General features: G+C 47.4%; 2 protein-coding genes across 2 annotated transcripts in view; one reads left to right on the top strand and one right to left on the bottom strand.

Moving 5' to 3' along the window:
• Positions 1-2,346, top strand: part of SUMO1 (small ubiquitin like modifier 1) — a 31,814-nt gene extending 29,468 nt beyond the window's left edge. Inside the window, exon 5 of the mRNA XM_002712536.5 lies at positions 1,527-2,346. Within this exon, the coding sequence (XP_002712582.1) occupies positions 1,527-1,595 (69 nt within the window). The 3' untranslated portion in view covers positions 1,596-2,346. The remainder of the gene's footprint in view (positions 1-1,526) is intronic.
• Positions 1,602-14,872, bottom strand: part of KIAA2012 (KIAA2012 ortholog) — a 95,848-nt gene continuing 82,577 nt past the window's right edge. The window contains exons 15-19 of the mRNA XM_070069872.1: positions 14,021-14,349; positions 9,224-9,426; positions 8,122-8,294; positions 7,154-7,373; positions 1,602-5,480 (exon numbers count right to left, since the gene is read on the bottom strand). Of these exons, the coding sequence (XP_069925973.1) occupies positions 5,342-5,480; positions 7,154-7,373; positions 8,122-8,294; positions 9,224-9,426; positions 14,021-14,349 (1,064 nt within the window). The 3' untranslated portion in view covers positions 1,602-5,341. The remainder of the gene's footprint in view (positions 5,481-7,153; positions 7,374-8,121; positions 8,295-9,223; positions 9,427-14,020; positions 14,350-14,872) is intronic.

A 14,872-nucleotide genomic window follows, 5' to 3' on the forward strand; every position in this document is an offset into this window, starting at 1 on the left:
GGTTTGTATCTTTTAAAGATTTGAAAGGCAGAGGTACCGCGAGTGAGCAAGCAAGAGATCTTCCATCCACTTATTCACTCCCCAAATGGCTGCAACGGCCAGGACTGGGTCAGGTTGAAGCCAGGAGCCTCATCTGGTCTCCCACAGTGGTGCAGGGGGCCCTGGGTATTAGGCATCTTTTGCTGCTCTCCCAGGCATATTATTAGCAGGGATCTGGATCAGAAATGGAGCAGCTGGGACATGAACATGGGATGCTGGCATTGCAGTGCCATCGTGGCAGCCCTTGGCCTTCTAGTGGAAACAGTTGTCATTTTTCTTTTCAGCTGGCCCATATGTGTTTCTCAGCCCTGGCTACACACCAGAATCTTACCCTCGACTGAGGGGAACGCCTGACTTCTGTAGCGATCCCATTTCCTCTATGTACTTCCTTTTTGAAGTCAGTAATGCTCATAAAAATAAAATGCAAATTACTAAACCATTAAAAGTAGAAAATAAACCCGGGATATCTGCAGAGTGTTCCCACCTCTCAGAGGCAACCGTTGTTAAATAGTGTATACAGGAAAAAAATTCCAGAGTATTTCAGTGCATGTAAAGCACACAAAAAATTGTTTATACTTTACCTAACGTCATAAAAGACCCTTTTTCTCCCCACTTTTCTCTTTAAGAATTGAGATGGGAGGAGATAAAAAATTAAGGCTAGAAATATTAGGAGTAGATTGGTAATCCCTGCTCATGGCAGAAAATACACGTAAGAAAATAGTTGTATGCCAAAAAGAATTTTAAATGACAGGCAAAACACTTAGAAGTGAATCTTTAGGCAATATTTTTGTAAATAAAATCTCATTTTGAAGTGAAATCAAGGGGCTGGCGCTATGGTATAGCCGCTGTCTGTAATACCTGCATCCCATATGGGTGCCTGTTGGAGTCCTGGCTGCTCCACTTCCGATCCAGCTCTCTGCTATGGCCTGGGAAGGCAGTGGAAGATGGCCCAAGTCCTTGGGCCCCTGCACCCACGTGGGAGACCTGGAAGAAGCTCCTGGCTTCCAGATGGGCCCAGCTCCAGTCATTGCAGCCATCTGGGGAGTGAACCAGCGGATAGAAGATCTCCCTCCCTCTCCCACCCCCACCCACTGTGCCTCTAAGTCTGCCTTTCAAATAAATCTTAAATCAAGGTTTTTGATAGAAATGATATTCTGTCAAGCAATTACATCTAAAAGTAAAATGCTTTTTAGAAGCCAAATCATTAAACAAGCTTCATTAGACTTCTAACTTTAACATAGTTGTCAAACACTTCAGTTTTATACAATAAAGTTGACTCAGAAGAAGAAAAGGAATAAATGCATAGACAGAATCAGGAGAGCCATACCTCTGTGTTCTTTTAAGGAAAGCCAAGTCGGTCTGAAATCTGAGGAATGTAACTGTGGGTCACATTTGCAGCCCTTGGTCCTTTAAAATGGTGGCTACATAATTGTGGTAAATTTAAAAATAGTGCTTTTATATTCTAACATTTTTCTTTCCTCTTACAGCTGGGAATGGAGGAAGAAGATGTGATTGAAGTTTATCAGGAACAAACAGGGGGTCATTCAACGGTTTAGATACTCTTTATTTTTTTTTTTCTTTTCCCTTAATCCTTTTTTATTTTTAAAAATAGTTCTTTTGTAATGTGGTGTTCAAAAAATGGAATTGAAAACTGGCACCCCATCTCTTTAAAACATCTGGTAATTTGAATTCTAGTGCTCTCCATTCTTGTTTTCATTGTGCTGATTTTTGGTGATCAAGCCTCAGCCCCCTTCAGAGGGCCCTCTCTTTTTTAAGATTCCGTGTGTACACAGAGAGGCCACCTTTTTCAGGACTGTGCGTTTTCAGGCTTGTGGTGATGATTAAGAATGATTTTCCAATTGGCCCTGAGATCCTAACAGGTGATTGCTTCACTCCTGGACTGTGACTTTCAGTGGGAGATGGAAGTTCTTCAGAGGACGGAACTGTGGAAAAATGACCTTTCCTTGACTCGAAGCTACTTCTAAAAATCTGAGGGTCTGGACCAAAAGAAGAGGAATATCAGGTTGGTGTCAAGACGACAGATTCGGTGAGAGAAATGACTAACTCCAAAGATGGCTTCACTGGAGAGAAAGCATTTTAATTAAGATTAAAAAAAAAAATCTTGTCAGAAGATCCCAGAAAAGTTCTGATTTTCATAAGCAGTTAATAAAATTACTCATGCAGAAGTGTACAACAGAACACTGCTCCTTTTGATTTCATTTGTACTTTTTGGCCTGGGATATGGGTTTTAAATGGACATTGTCTGTACCAGCTTCATTAAAATAAACGATATTTGTAAAAACCGTACTAATGCTTATTTTATTTTAATTGTATAGGAAGGAAAATGAATGCCTAAATTAAGGTTTTCTTGTATAATACTGGAAACTGTTTGCACATAGTACAATTTTTTTCTTCACTACTGTACAGTGATGTTAATGACTTTGAAGCACTGAAAGTTACTGAAGTGCCTTCTCAATCAAGGATTTAATTAAGGCCACAATAACCTTTTTTAAATACTCAGTGTTCTGTTTTTTTAAAACTCGATATTCGTGTATGGTGCATATGATAGTTATCCAAATCTGTTGAATACGTGGGCACACCAAAAATTACTGATTTATATTGATAATTTCAGTTCTTCAACAATTTCAAAATGTTCTGTGTAGTTAAGGTTTGATAATTTTTTTCCTTTATATCGTAAATATTTAAACTTTGTAAAATTAAAATGCCGTATTAGTTCTTATTAGCTGGCTTCACTTTTCCTTTTAACTCTAATGAATCACATAATTTGGTATACTTATGCATACACATAATTCAGTTTCATTTTATTCCAAAGAGAATGTCAGCTGACCATTTAAGAGCAAATAAAACTTGAATGCATTTTACAAACTGTTACAGCTACTGAAGTCACCTGTTGAAAAATAGATTGATCTTACACATTCTTATATTTGACCCTTAATTAAAAAATCACTTGTATTGTGTGAAGTTAGGTCTTTTAGACTTATATGGCAATTACCATATTCATTATAGTACTAGGAAGTAGGCCCATTTTTAGAAAACGCTTTTGAGTTGTATACTTTTGTTGAGATTGAATAACAAATCATATTGGCCATCTGAGCTAATTCAAAATGCATGAATCTAGTTTACTATTTTAATTCTGTGTCTAAGTGTCTGAAGGCTCTCAGCATTCAGGTGGTGTAGCTTACTTAGGTACTGGGGAAATAGCTTTTAGCTTATTGGATTCTTCTAAATGCATTGCACTCTATGGTTAACCTTAAAAATGCTTATCAGGTATAGGAGAGCTGATAAAATAGGCATTTGATGGCAAAAATGTAAAAGAGCATCAGATTGGAGGGGACTTTGAGTAACATTTAGTGTAGCTACTCTCGCTGGTCCTTGACTACACATCCTAAATTTGTAAAAGAGGGGAGAAAGAAAATCAATAATAATTTCTCCCATGAGGATATTTTCTTTATTCATTCTGTTCTTGAATTATTTGACATGCCCCTTTCTTACCTAATTTTTAAAATTTATTTTATTTTTGTTTTGACAGGCAAAGTTAGAGAGAAAGGTCTTCCTTTGTCCATTGGTTCACCCCATAAATGGCTGCCACGGCTGGCGTGCTGCACCGATTGGAAGCCAGGAGCTTCCTCCTGGTCTCCCATGTGGGTGCAGGGCCCAAGCACTTGGGCCATCCTCCACTGCCCTCCCGGGCCACAGCAGAGAGCTGGACTGCAAGAGGAGCAACCGGGACAGAATCTGGCGCCCCAACCGGGACTAGAACCCAGGGTGCCGGCACCGCAGGCGGAGTATTAGCCTAGTGAGCCGCGGTGCCAGCCTTACCTATTTAATTACTAGTGAATGAATCAGTGTGCAGGTAGAGTTGTCAGACTCAAAAAAGTTGAAATTACATGTTTAAATTCACTATGACACAAGTATTTTGTCCATTTTGTTTGTTTCATTTTACCTAAAACAAGGAGTTTAAGTATCTAGTCTAAGCAAGTCCAATAATGGAGCAATACAGAATCTAAACCAAGCCCAATTTCTGGGTTGTAGCAGATATTTAGAAAGCAACTATGAACTTTGAGAAATTGCAGGGAATTAGCTGCAAATAGTAAGCTTTGCAGCTGTGGGAAGTGTAGAGTAGGGCTGAAGGAAATCTGTAGGAGAATTTAGGTTCCGATCTTTTGCCTTATTTACTATCTATTTTCTTTTCATTTTATTTGAAGGGCAGAGAGATCTTCTACCTCCTGGTTGACTCCCCAGATAACTCCAACAACCAGGGCTGGGCCAAGCCAAAGCCAGCACCCCAGAGTTCTAAATGGATCTCCTACAGGGGTGGCAAGGACCCAAGTATTTGAGCCATCATCTGCCTCTAAGGATATACATTAGCAGGAAGCCAGATAGGAAGTAAAAGAGCCGAGACTCAACCCAGGCACTCCAATTTGGGAGATAGGTGTCCCACACAGTGTGTTCACTGCTGCACCAAATGTCCACTCCTAAATGGGGCAAATTTGTGAGTAGCTGGTTAGCTACTCACAGGGCACAGTTAGGTGCAGAAAAATGAGTATTTGCTAACTTTCAGGTCTTCAGAATAATGCTGTCCCATCGAACTTTCTGTGTTTTACAGTAGTAGCCAGAAGCTGCGTGTGGTCATTGAGAACTGGCAGGTGGCTAGTTGAAGGTGGTTTTAAATAGCTACACGTGACTGAATGGTAAGCCATCTGACTGGATAATGCTACTTTACAATCTGTACTTTAAGGATGTGAGGAGAGACTTAGAAAACAGCTCATTTTGCTCATCAAGGGATTATAAACACCTTGTTCTAAATAGAGATTAAACTTTAGACTCAGGATGAAATGGCTGTGGTTTTGCTTTATGAAGAGATTTATAATAAAATTCTTAATGTATGAATAAATGAGTATGAATCAGCTCCTTTTAGTGAATTGAGAGTTACTGTTTATCTTTAAAAAAAAAAAAAAAAAAAGCCTACCTGCAGCTCATTCAGACACATTGACATGAATGAAATACCTTGAAAATCCTAAGACCATGTTCGTGTTCCAAGCAAATTATGAAGTCATGGCCAGTTTTAGACACCTACTTACGTGGTTCTAGAAAAAGGATTTAGGCGAGCGAAGAAATTAACTGTGCTGAACGTTGTGTGTGGTGGAGAGAGCTGGTGGGAAGGGAAGTTCCAAAGTGCAGAAAATCTTAGGTGTGGGTTGAGGTGAGCCAGACTGGGCTCAGGATGGAACCTGAGAGTAAAGCAAATTTGTCCCGACTTACTTTTCAGTTTTCTTCCCGCTTAAGGCCTGGGCATCTGTAGGAACTGGAAATAAGAGTAAACCCACGGTCTGGAGATGTTGTGTGTCCACTGCAGGCCGCTGGCTTCCTTCTGAAGCTCTAGATGGAAATGAAGACGTTTCTCCAAAGCAGCTTTTTGTCTGCGGAGATAAACCCACCCCAGTTCCAAGAATGGTTAAACACCCTGGAAATTATCTTATAAAATTAGAACTTTGGATTGGAGTAATCACATGGGGGCTGCTGTTCTTGGATTTTAGCAGAAGAGTGGAAGATCGTACTCTGTCCGTTTATTAACTTTACATTATGAGGCATCGAGTATCATGAACCTTGCCCGTAGGCTGGAAGGGGCCCTCGTGTCTGGCTGAGGAACCAGGCTGGAGAAGATAACGTATCTGGGCTCATGTCACACAAGTGAGGATGAAATAAAACCAGTTAGCGTCAGGTTCTAGTCCTCGGTCAAGTCCAATTCTACCCCCACTCCTTTTTTATGTAAGTGGTTTTGGGGTCAGGACAGTCAGTTTTCTTTCAGTGGAAAGCAGGAACTCCAATAGCTTGCTTGGATACATGGAATGCATACTTTGAAATTAAAACTTCAGCAGTCCATTTTGTAAATCACTGAACAGCTAAGGGATGTCTACCGTGAGAAACAACCTGGGGTTGGTGGAAAACCCCGACGTAGAGTTGTTCTGGGAGCCACCTTTTTCTGGTCCCTTAGAGAATCTTATCTTAGATTCAGCTTAAGTTGTGGAAAATACGATTCGAGGGGAGAAGTGTGTACAGCGGAGGTTGGAATTGTACCCCTGCCCCGCTGGGCTGTGCTTCACCTCTTGCCCTTGGATTTTGATGGTTTGTTAATGGAATGACTGTTGCTTTTACTATGGAGGGGAAATTCACAAAGAGTCCAGGCAAACCAGATGACTTAAATTCCATCAGTGGGAAAATGCAAAGATCGTTACTGTTGCAGGGGGCTGGGGGGTTGGGGGGAGATGTCCTTGGGCCCTGATGTTTATCCTGTATATTTCTTCTAATACGGTATCATTTAGATCTGATCGTAGCTTACTCCCTGACTGCATCTGGATTCTTTGGGCCTTGATCATTTCCTTCCATCCATGCCGACTTGCATTCTTCCAACCTGTCAGTCACTTCTTTGGACCTTTGCGCTTACCATTCAGCTGCTGGCACATTTCTCTCATGTTTATCGGGCAAGCTCCTTGTCCTTCTAGGAGTTCATTATGTAACACCTCTGCTTGGTTTTTGTCCTGGCCAACCAGTCTACAATAAGCTTCTGCAGTCCTATCACATCTTTCTGTGTAGCATTTTTGTTGTTAGCTAAAGAATACTTAGTTTTATCTTCCCCACTCTGACTCCCAGAATAAATAACGTGGGAGAAGAGACCTTATCTGTCTTGCCTCTTCTGAGTTCTCAGAAGCTAGAAGTGTCTGACACCTAATAGATAGTAAATACATATTTCCAGGAAGACAGTGGTTTGGAGTTAGCATGTCTTAGGTCTAGTTTTGGTGTTGCCCCTAAATTCACTCTTTGGCCTTGATCAAGATCCCTCCTCTCTTGGGACTTGTTTTTCTCATCTGTAAAGCGGAAGATTGAGACAAATGATCTCTAAACTTACCTACCAAGACAGGTTCTACAAACCACGAAGGAGTCCTGAGATGTCTGCAGCAGAATAACCTGTTTTTTAGTCTCCCAGACCATGCCTATGGGAGGGCTGTGAGAGGACTTTGCTTGTCCAAAGGTGGTGTAGGGCTGGCACCCTGGACAATTCCCCCGGGGCACCTGCTGCCCGGAGATCTAGTACCTGGCTTGTTCCTGGGCTAGTTGCGTGGCTTCCTCCAACGCCAGCCTTGCAGCTTCCTCTTCCTGTTGCCTCCTCTCCTCTGCCTCCCGCTGGGCCTTCGCCGCCGCTTCCTGTTTCTGCCGCAGGTACTCCAGCCGTTCCTCCTCGGCCATTTCCATCAGGCGCTTCTGTTCTGCTGCTAACTGCATCTCCAGTTCCTTCTGCCTTTGCTTCTCTGCCTCTGCAGAATAGAGAGGAGTGGGCTCAGTAGGGGCATCATTGGGCAAAGCAGCTTTCGGGTCCGACTCTTGAGTCTGATTCCCAGGGTTTCCTTGAGGGAAACTTACAGGTCCCTCTGTGGGGATTACCTGGGGCGGGGGGGGGGGGGGGTGACTTTACTAATCAGTCCTTTATGAAGCACTACCATGTGCTACAAAGACTTGGGGCAGAATTTTCCAGAGCCTGCCATGTTTATGGCATGGTGGGCAGTGGGGTTGGGAAGGGGTGTTAGATCAGAGTCCTGAAAAGCTTGGTGCGTACTCAGCTGGACTGGCATTTTAAAGAACCAGGGTCATCTGACGTTCTGCCTCATTACCAGGCTGGAAAGAACAAAAGGATGAAGGGAAAAAAAAAAAAAAAAACCAAAACAGGCTGGCGAGATTGTGCTTAAAGCTCTCCAGGTGTCCATGCCCGTCTCCACCCGCTAGGGAAGGCAGCACGGAGCAGGACTATGTCTCCAGTTTTGGTGACCCCAGAGGACAGAGGGCGGGCAGGGTGTCTGTTCAGGAGATAGAAACTGGGAGCAGGCCCAGTCATTTGCCCAGGTTCTTGTGATCTACCGCCAGCTCACTGCAGTCACACCTAGCAGTTACTTTGGGAAAAACAGCTTGTGCATTTACAGTGTTTCACCCAATGAATGCATGCCCACAGAGGGATATGGGTATTTGTTCCACAGACAGCCGAAGCCAAGGGCTCAGGAGTCCCCTCACCGGCCCTCTCTGCCGCCTCCTGCTGCTTCTTCCTCTGGAGTTCTCGCAGCTTCTTCCGGAACTCCTCTTGCTGCTGGCGGGCTCTCTGCTGGGCCGCCTGCATCAGGAGTCGCTGCTTTCTCTCCTCCTCCGCCCGCTGCTGTTCCTCTTCCTCGAGTCTCTGTTTCCTTAAGCTGGGAAAACAGGCGGAATCCTTGTGAGATCAGCACTCTGGGGCAGCTTTGGCCACGTGGAGGCTCCAGGGCGCAGCCCCCACCTCCTCCAAGGAAGAGGTTCTGCTTTGCAAGGGCAGCCAGCGTGGCAGAGCAGAGGCCAGGGGAACACAGTGGGCCTGGAACCAGAAGCCTCGAGGTTTCCGTAGCCAGCTCTGCTCTCTCGGGTCTGCAGTCCCCAGAGCTCCATTTTTCCATTCTTAACAAAATGGATTTTTTTTTTCTTTTAATTTTTTTGACAGGCAGAGTGGACAGTGAGAGAGAGACAGAGAGAAAGGTCTTCCTTTGCTGTTGGTTCACCCTCCAATGGCCGCTGCGGCCGGCGCATCGCACTGATCCGAAGCCAGGAGCCAGGTGCTTCCTCTTGGTCTCCCATGGGGTGCAGGGCCCAGGGACCTGGGCCATCCTCCACTGTACTCCTGGGCCACAGCAGAGAGCTGGACTGGAAGAGGAGCAACTGGGACAGAATCCGGTGCCCCCACCGGGACTAGAACCCGGGGTGCTGGCGCTGCAGGTGGAGGATTAGCCTAGTGAGCCGTGGCGCTGGCCAACAAAATGGATTTTGAAACTCCTGCTCCACAGGTTGGTTGTGATGATTCCAATAGAGGCAAAGCCTGCAAAAGGGCCAGCCCAGCCCAGCCCAGCCACGGTTGCAGGGGCTCAACAAACGTTTGCTGGACAGAATCTCAAAGCCTCTGCATCTCCAGGAACCCTTATGGGGACCAGACTCTGTGGCCGCTTTCCGGCCCAGGTGTTCCTGGGAAAGGGTGGGAGGGAACAAGCATGGCACGAGCCTCAGGACCTCACTCAGACCCTTGGGAAGGCCAGCGCCGGCCTCTCTGCTTCCTGCCATGGCCGTGGCCTTTAGGTCCCCCGGGGGCTCAACCCACCGCATCTCCTCTTTGCGTCTCTGCTGCTCCAGCTCCAGCTCCGCCTTCATCTGCTCCGCTGTCTCCAGCTCCTCCTGCTGGCGCCGCCGCTGCTCGGCCTGCTCCCTTCTCTTCCGCTCCACCTCCAGCAGCCTCTTCTCAGCCCTCTGGGCTCGCAGCCTGTCCCGGGACGCCTGCTCCTGCTCCCTGTTAGGGATGAGGCCCTAAGAGACCAGAGTGCGCTCAGTACAAGGACCACACGGGGCTGTCTTGGCAGTGAGCCCTTCTCCAGCCTGGTTGGAGTCACAGAGCAGACCCCACACTGTGCCCATGGCCTTGCAAACTCTGCCACCACCGACTTGGGCTTTGGGGTCCAGCTGACCTCTATTCTAGACTCTCAAACTCACTTTGGGGTCTGGGGATCACAATTTAATTTTCCTGGTACTGTCTTACTCATGGGGCTGTTAGGATTCCTTGAAATAAGGCAAGTGGAGCCAGGCATTTGGTCTAGTAGTTAAGATGCCCACAATGGAGTCTATGAGTTCAGTTCCAGCTACAACTCTGGCTTTTTATTTTTTATTATTATTTTTTTAAATTTTTTGACAGGCAGAGTGGACAGTGAGAGAGAGAGAGAGAGAGACAGAAAGGTCTTCCTTTGCCATTGGTTCACCCTCCAATGGCCGCCGCGGCCGGCGCACCGCGCTGATCCGAAGGCAGGAGCCAGGTATTTATCCTCGTCTCCCATGAGGTGCAGGGCCCAAGCACCTGGGCCATCCTCCACTGCACTCCCTGGCCACAGCAGAGAGCTGGCCTGGAAGAGGGGCAACCGGGACAGAATCCGGCGCCCTGACCGGGACTAGAACCCAGTGTGCCGGCGCTGCAAGGCGGAGGATTAGCCTAGTGAGCCGTGGCGCCGGCCAACAACTCTGGCTTCTAACTCCAGCTTCCTGTTCATGCAGCTCCTGGGAAGGCAGCCGAAGATGGCTCAAGGACTTGGGTTCCCTGCCATCCATGGGGGAGGCCTGCATCGAGTTCCTGGCTCTTACTTTTGGGCATTTGGGGAATGAACCAGTAAATGGGAACTCTGACATCTCTCCCCCTGTGACACTGCTTTTTTATAATTTAATACATTAAAAATTAAGGGGCAAGTGTTTGGTGCAGCAGGGAAGCCATTACTTGGTATGCCCACACTCCATATCTGAATGGGGTCAAGTCCTGACTTTTTTTTTTTTTTTTTTTTTTAAAGATTTATCCATTTATTCGAAAGGCAGAGCTACAGAGTGACAGGCAGAGACAGAAATCTTCGATCTGCTGGCTCATTCCCCAGACGGCCACAGCAGCCAGAGCTGGGCTGATCCAAAGCCAAGAGCCTCATCTGGGCCTCTCACATGGATGCAGGGGCCCAAGCACTTGGGCCATCCTTTGCTGCTTTCCCAGGCACATCAGCAGGAAGCTGGATCAGAAGTGGAGCAGCTGGGACTCCAACCAGCGCCCATATGGGATGCTGGTGCACAGGGCAGAGGCTTCACCTACTGTGCTGGCCCTCTGGCTCCACTTCTGATTGCAGCTTCCTGCTACTGTGCACCCTGGGAGGCAGCAGGTGATGGCTCAAGTAGTTGATTGCTGCCCACCTAGAGGAGACCAGGATTCAGTCCCTGGCTCCTGGCTTTGGCATGGGCTAGCCCCAGCTGTTGCAGGCATTTGGGGAGTGAACCAAGTTTATCTCACAAAATTGTCTTGTCTTTCCAGTAAATGAAACAATTAAAACAGGTTATTAAAGAGAAAATCATGCATGTATCAACATAATGTCCAGACACCATAGGTTCCAGAGTTCTTGACCCTAGCTGCCCTTTAGAATTTCCCAGAGAAGATTTACCAGTTTTTAAAAAAGCTTTATTTGAAAGGCAGAGTAACAGAGATAGGGAGAGACAGGTTTTTCTATCCACTGATTCACTCGCCAAATGGCTGCAATGGCCAGGGCTGGGCCACGTGAAAGCCAGGAGCCTGTAACTCCATCCTGGTTTCCCACGTGGGTTCAGGGTCCAAGCACTTGGACCATTTTCCACTGCTTTCCCAGGGAGCTGGATCGGAAGTAGAGTAGCTGGGACTCAAACCAGCACTCGTAAGTGATGTTGCTTAACCCCTGTGCCATTGCTCCACCCAAGGAATTTTTAAAAATTGAGGCCGGGCCTCATGAAATGCAAAACTAGGTGGGAAGCCACAGTGCACCACAAGCTGCTTGGGTTTATTCCAGGGTGAGGTCAGTGCTGGGAACCACAGGTTCCAGATAGAGGCTACTTCTCCAGGGGCGACCTCAGGTGTAGATGGGCCAGAATCACATCTGATCCTGTAGAAACCCACCAGTAAAGGTGGTTCTGTCCCTTTGTGTGAATGTTGTAGCTTGCTTTCCTCTCTCATCCTTCCTCCTCAGGCAGAAATAGGCCTATCGGAAACTCCACATGTGTGGCTTTGAGTGCAAACTCCTTGCGTGGCAGAAGCAAGATGGTACTAGGGATCGATGGTGAACCTAAGACGTTCTCACGCTCTGCAGCTTCAGGAAAGTTCTGCTCACAAATTAAAGTTTGCACAGAGCACAATCCCATGATTGAGAGGGACCAAACTCTAAAGGAGCCATCTTTCTGAAATCCTGTTTTTTAGAAGGCCACGGGCTATAAAATCAACGATTTTAAGGGGCCAGTGCTGTGGCACTGCGGGTTAACGCCCTAAAGCACCGGCATCCCATATGGGGGCTAGTTCTAGTCCCGGCTGCTCCTCTTCCCATCCAGCTCTCTGCTATGGCCTGGGAAAGCAGTAGAAGATGGCCCAAGTCCTCGGGCCCCAGCACCCATGTGGGAGACCAAGCAGCAGCTCCTGGCTCCTGGCTTCGGATCAGCACAACTCATGCTGTTGCGGCCATCTGGGGAGTGAACCAACAGATGGAAGACCTCTCTGTCTCTAGTTCTCTGTGTAACTCTTTCAAATAAATAAGTCTTTAAAAAAAAATCAATGATTTTAAATAGTGACAACAGCCCTGAATTTGAGGTCAGAGGGTCTGCGTTTTAAGTATTGGCTCCACCACCCGATAATGGTACAATTTTTGGCAGCTGGCATTTAGCTCTTTCTAGCTTTAGTCTCCAGTTGCGGTTCAAGGTGTGGTTGTAAAGATTAGGTAAGATTCAGCAGAGTGTACTACACGCACATTTAACTCAGGTGAGCTTAACTATAGTGGCTCTGCTGCGTGTGTGTCCTCAGCGATTTATTTGAAAGACAGAATTAGAAAAGGAGCAAGAGAGACCTCCCATCTACTGGTTCACTCCCCAGATGGCTGCAACAGCTCAGACCAGGCTGGAGCCAGGAGCCAGGAGCTCTATCTGGGTCTCCCAGGTGGGTGGAAGGAGCCCAAGCACTTGAGCCAACTCCTGCTGCTTTCCCAGGCATGTCAGCAGGGAGCTGGATTGAAGTAGAGTTTCAAGATGCTATTTTCTTTAAGACCTCTAAATAAAGTTCAGCACCTTCGTTTCAGTGGAAGGACTAACACAGGGGCCAGTGCTGTGGTGCAGCAGGTTAAACCACTCCTGCAGCCCTGGCTCGAGGCCCTGCTGCTGCATCTGGGAAGGCATAGATGGCCCAAGTGCTTGGGCCTCTTCCTCCACCTGGGAGACCCGGATAGCGTTCCTGACTCCTGGCTTCCACCTAGCCCAGCCCTGGCTGTTGTGGCCATTTATGAAGTGAACCAATGGATGGAAGATCTGTCTCCCTTTTTGTAACTCTGCCTTTCAAACAAATTTTTTTAATAGTAACCTATTCCAGAGGAAATTTGGGCTATGTTGGTCTTACTGAGAGATGACGTATCTCAGTGAGGGTGTTCTTTCTCTCTCTCTCCATTGTAGAGATGTTCACGGGCAATTTTAATACTCAGTTTTCCTCTTCAAACCTCCACATTAGAATCAAGGTCCTAGAACAGAGCGACACTGGTATAAAAAAGCAGACGTGTGTGTGTGTGTGTGTCTAAGCTGCCTCAGGTCCACCCGTGTGCACCAGAGAAGCAATTTCCAGTCTGGTAGGCAGGCACTGGAGGAGCTCCAGGTCAAGTTCAGGATAGTGTTTGGCTCTGGGGCCAGTATCCACCATTCCCTGTAACCAGGAAAGTGCATCTCCTACAGATGGGTGCTGTGCCCATTTCTGCTCTTTAAGGGGCGTCTGGGCCCTGGCACACTCAGGGGTTCACACATAACGCTGTATAGCAGAGGGGTCCTGCCACCCTGTGCCTTTGATCAGTTCTGAATTCTTGCTTGATTGCTTTCAGATTTATTTACTTATTTGAAAGGCAGAGCTACAGAAAGAGGGAGAGGCAGAGAGAGAGAGAGAGAGAGAGAATCTTCTATCCACTGGTTCACTCCCCAAATAGCTGCAGTGGCCAGGGCTGGGCCAGGTTGAAGCCAGGAGCCCAGAGCTGCTTCTGGGTCTCCCACATGGGTCCAGGGACCCAAGCACTTGGGCCAGCTTCTACTGCTTTCCCAGGCACATTAGCAGCAGGGAGCTGGATGGGAAATGGAGCAGCCAGGACATGAGTGGGCACCATATGGGATACCGGGGCTGCAGGTGGCAGCTTTACCTGCTGTGCCACAGCGCCGGTCCCCAGTTCTGATTTCTTACTAGAGTCAGGGGCTACCGGGGTAGAACAAATGTGACCACTACGTATATTAGAACCGTTTCAGTACCTGCAATGCAGTTTAAGGACAGTTCCCTCCAGCCCCAGTTGCCCCAAGTGGGGCCAGAGCTCCCCCTCCTGGCCTGGATGAGAACTGCAGGTTCTACCTTGGACGGGTCTTCCTGGCTTTCCTCCTCTTCAGGTTCCAAGTCACCTGCAGCAGTCACAGCCTGGGTGGGCGACAATCTGCTGTCTATAGAAACTTGGGTCTCCGGAAACTCGTCTTTGTGAGAAAGCCAAGGGCCTTCTACGGAGTCTGCGGAGAAGCAACCTCTCGCCGAGGCGTCTTCTGTCCTTGTTGAGTGGACATCAGGCCCCGTTAACTCTGCCAGCTCCCGGTTCCTTCCCTTCCGGGGCCTGTTCCTCTTCACCACTGGCCTTTTGGCTTTGGAAATCAGCTCTGCTTTCCTTTCAGGCTTGGAGTGCCTTGATTTCCCTGGGGGGAACAATTAGAGACAGAGGCATCAGTTCAGCGAATGCGACCTCCACCAGCCTTTTTGATAGCTGTTAAGTTTTAGCGGGTGATGGAATCACCTGGGGAGTAGACAGCTGAGCCCCACCCTCCAGAATCTGGTCCAGTGGGAAAGTGCATCGTACCAACCACCCCACGTGTTTTGAGAATAGTAGGTTAAGCATCCGCCTATGGCACCAGCATCCCATATGGATGTCAGTTCGAGTACCGGCTGCTCCACTTCTAATTGAGCTAGCTGCTAATGGCCTGGGAAAGCAGACGATGGCCCAAGTGCTTGGGCCCCTGCACCCACGAGGGAGACCCAGAGGAAGCTCCTGGCTTCAGATCGGCCCAGCTCCAGCTGTTACGGCCATTTGGGGAGTGAACCAGTGGATGGAAGACCTTTCTTTCTCTGCCTCTCCCTCTTAAGTAAATAAATAAATCTTTAAAAAACCAAAAAACCAAAAACCCAAGTTTCTAGAAAGGCAGAGAGAGACAGACATAAGTG

This window comes from Oryctolagus cuniculus, chromosome 3 (genome assembly GCF_964237555.1).
Source record: "Oryctolagus cuniculus chromosome 3, mOryCun1.1, whole genome shotgun sequence".
In the NCBI taxonomy this organism is placed as follows: Eukaryota; Metazoa; Chordata; class Mammalia; order Lagomorpha; family Leporidae; genus Oryctolagus; species Oryctolagus cuniculus.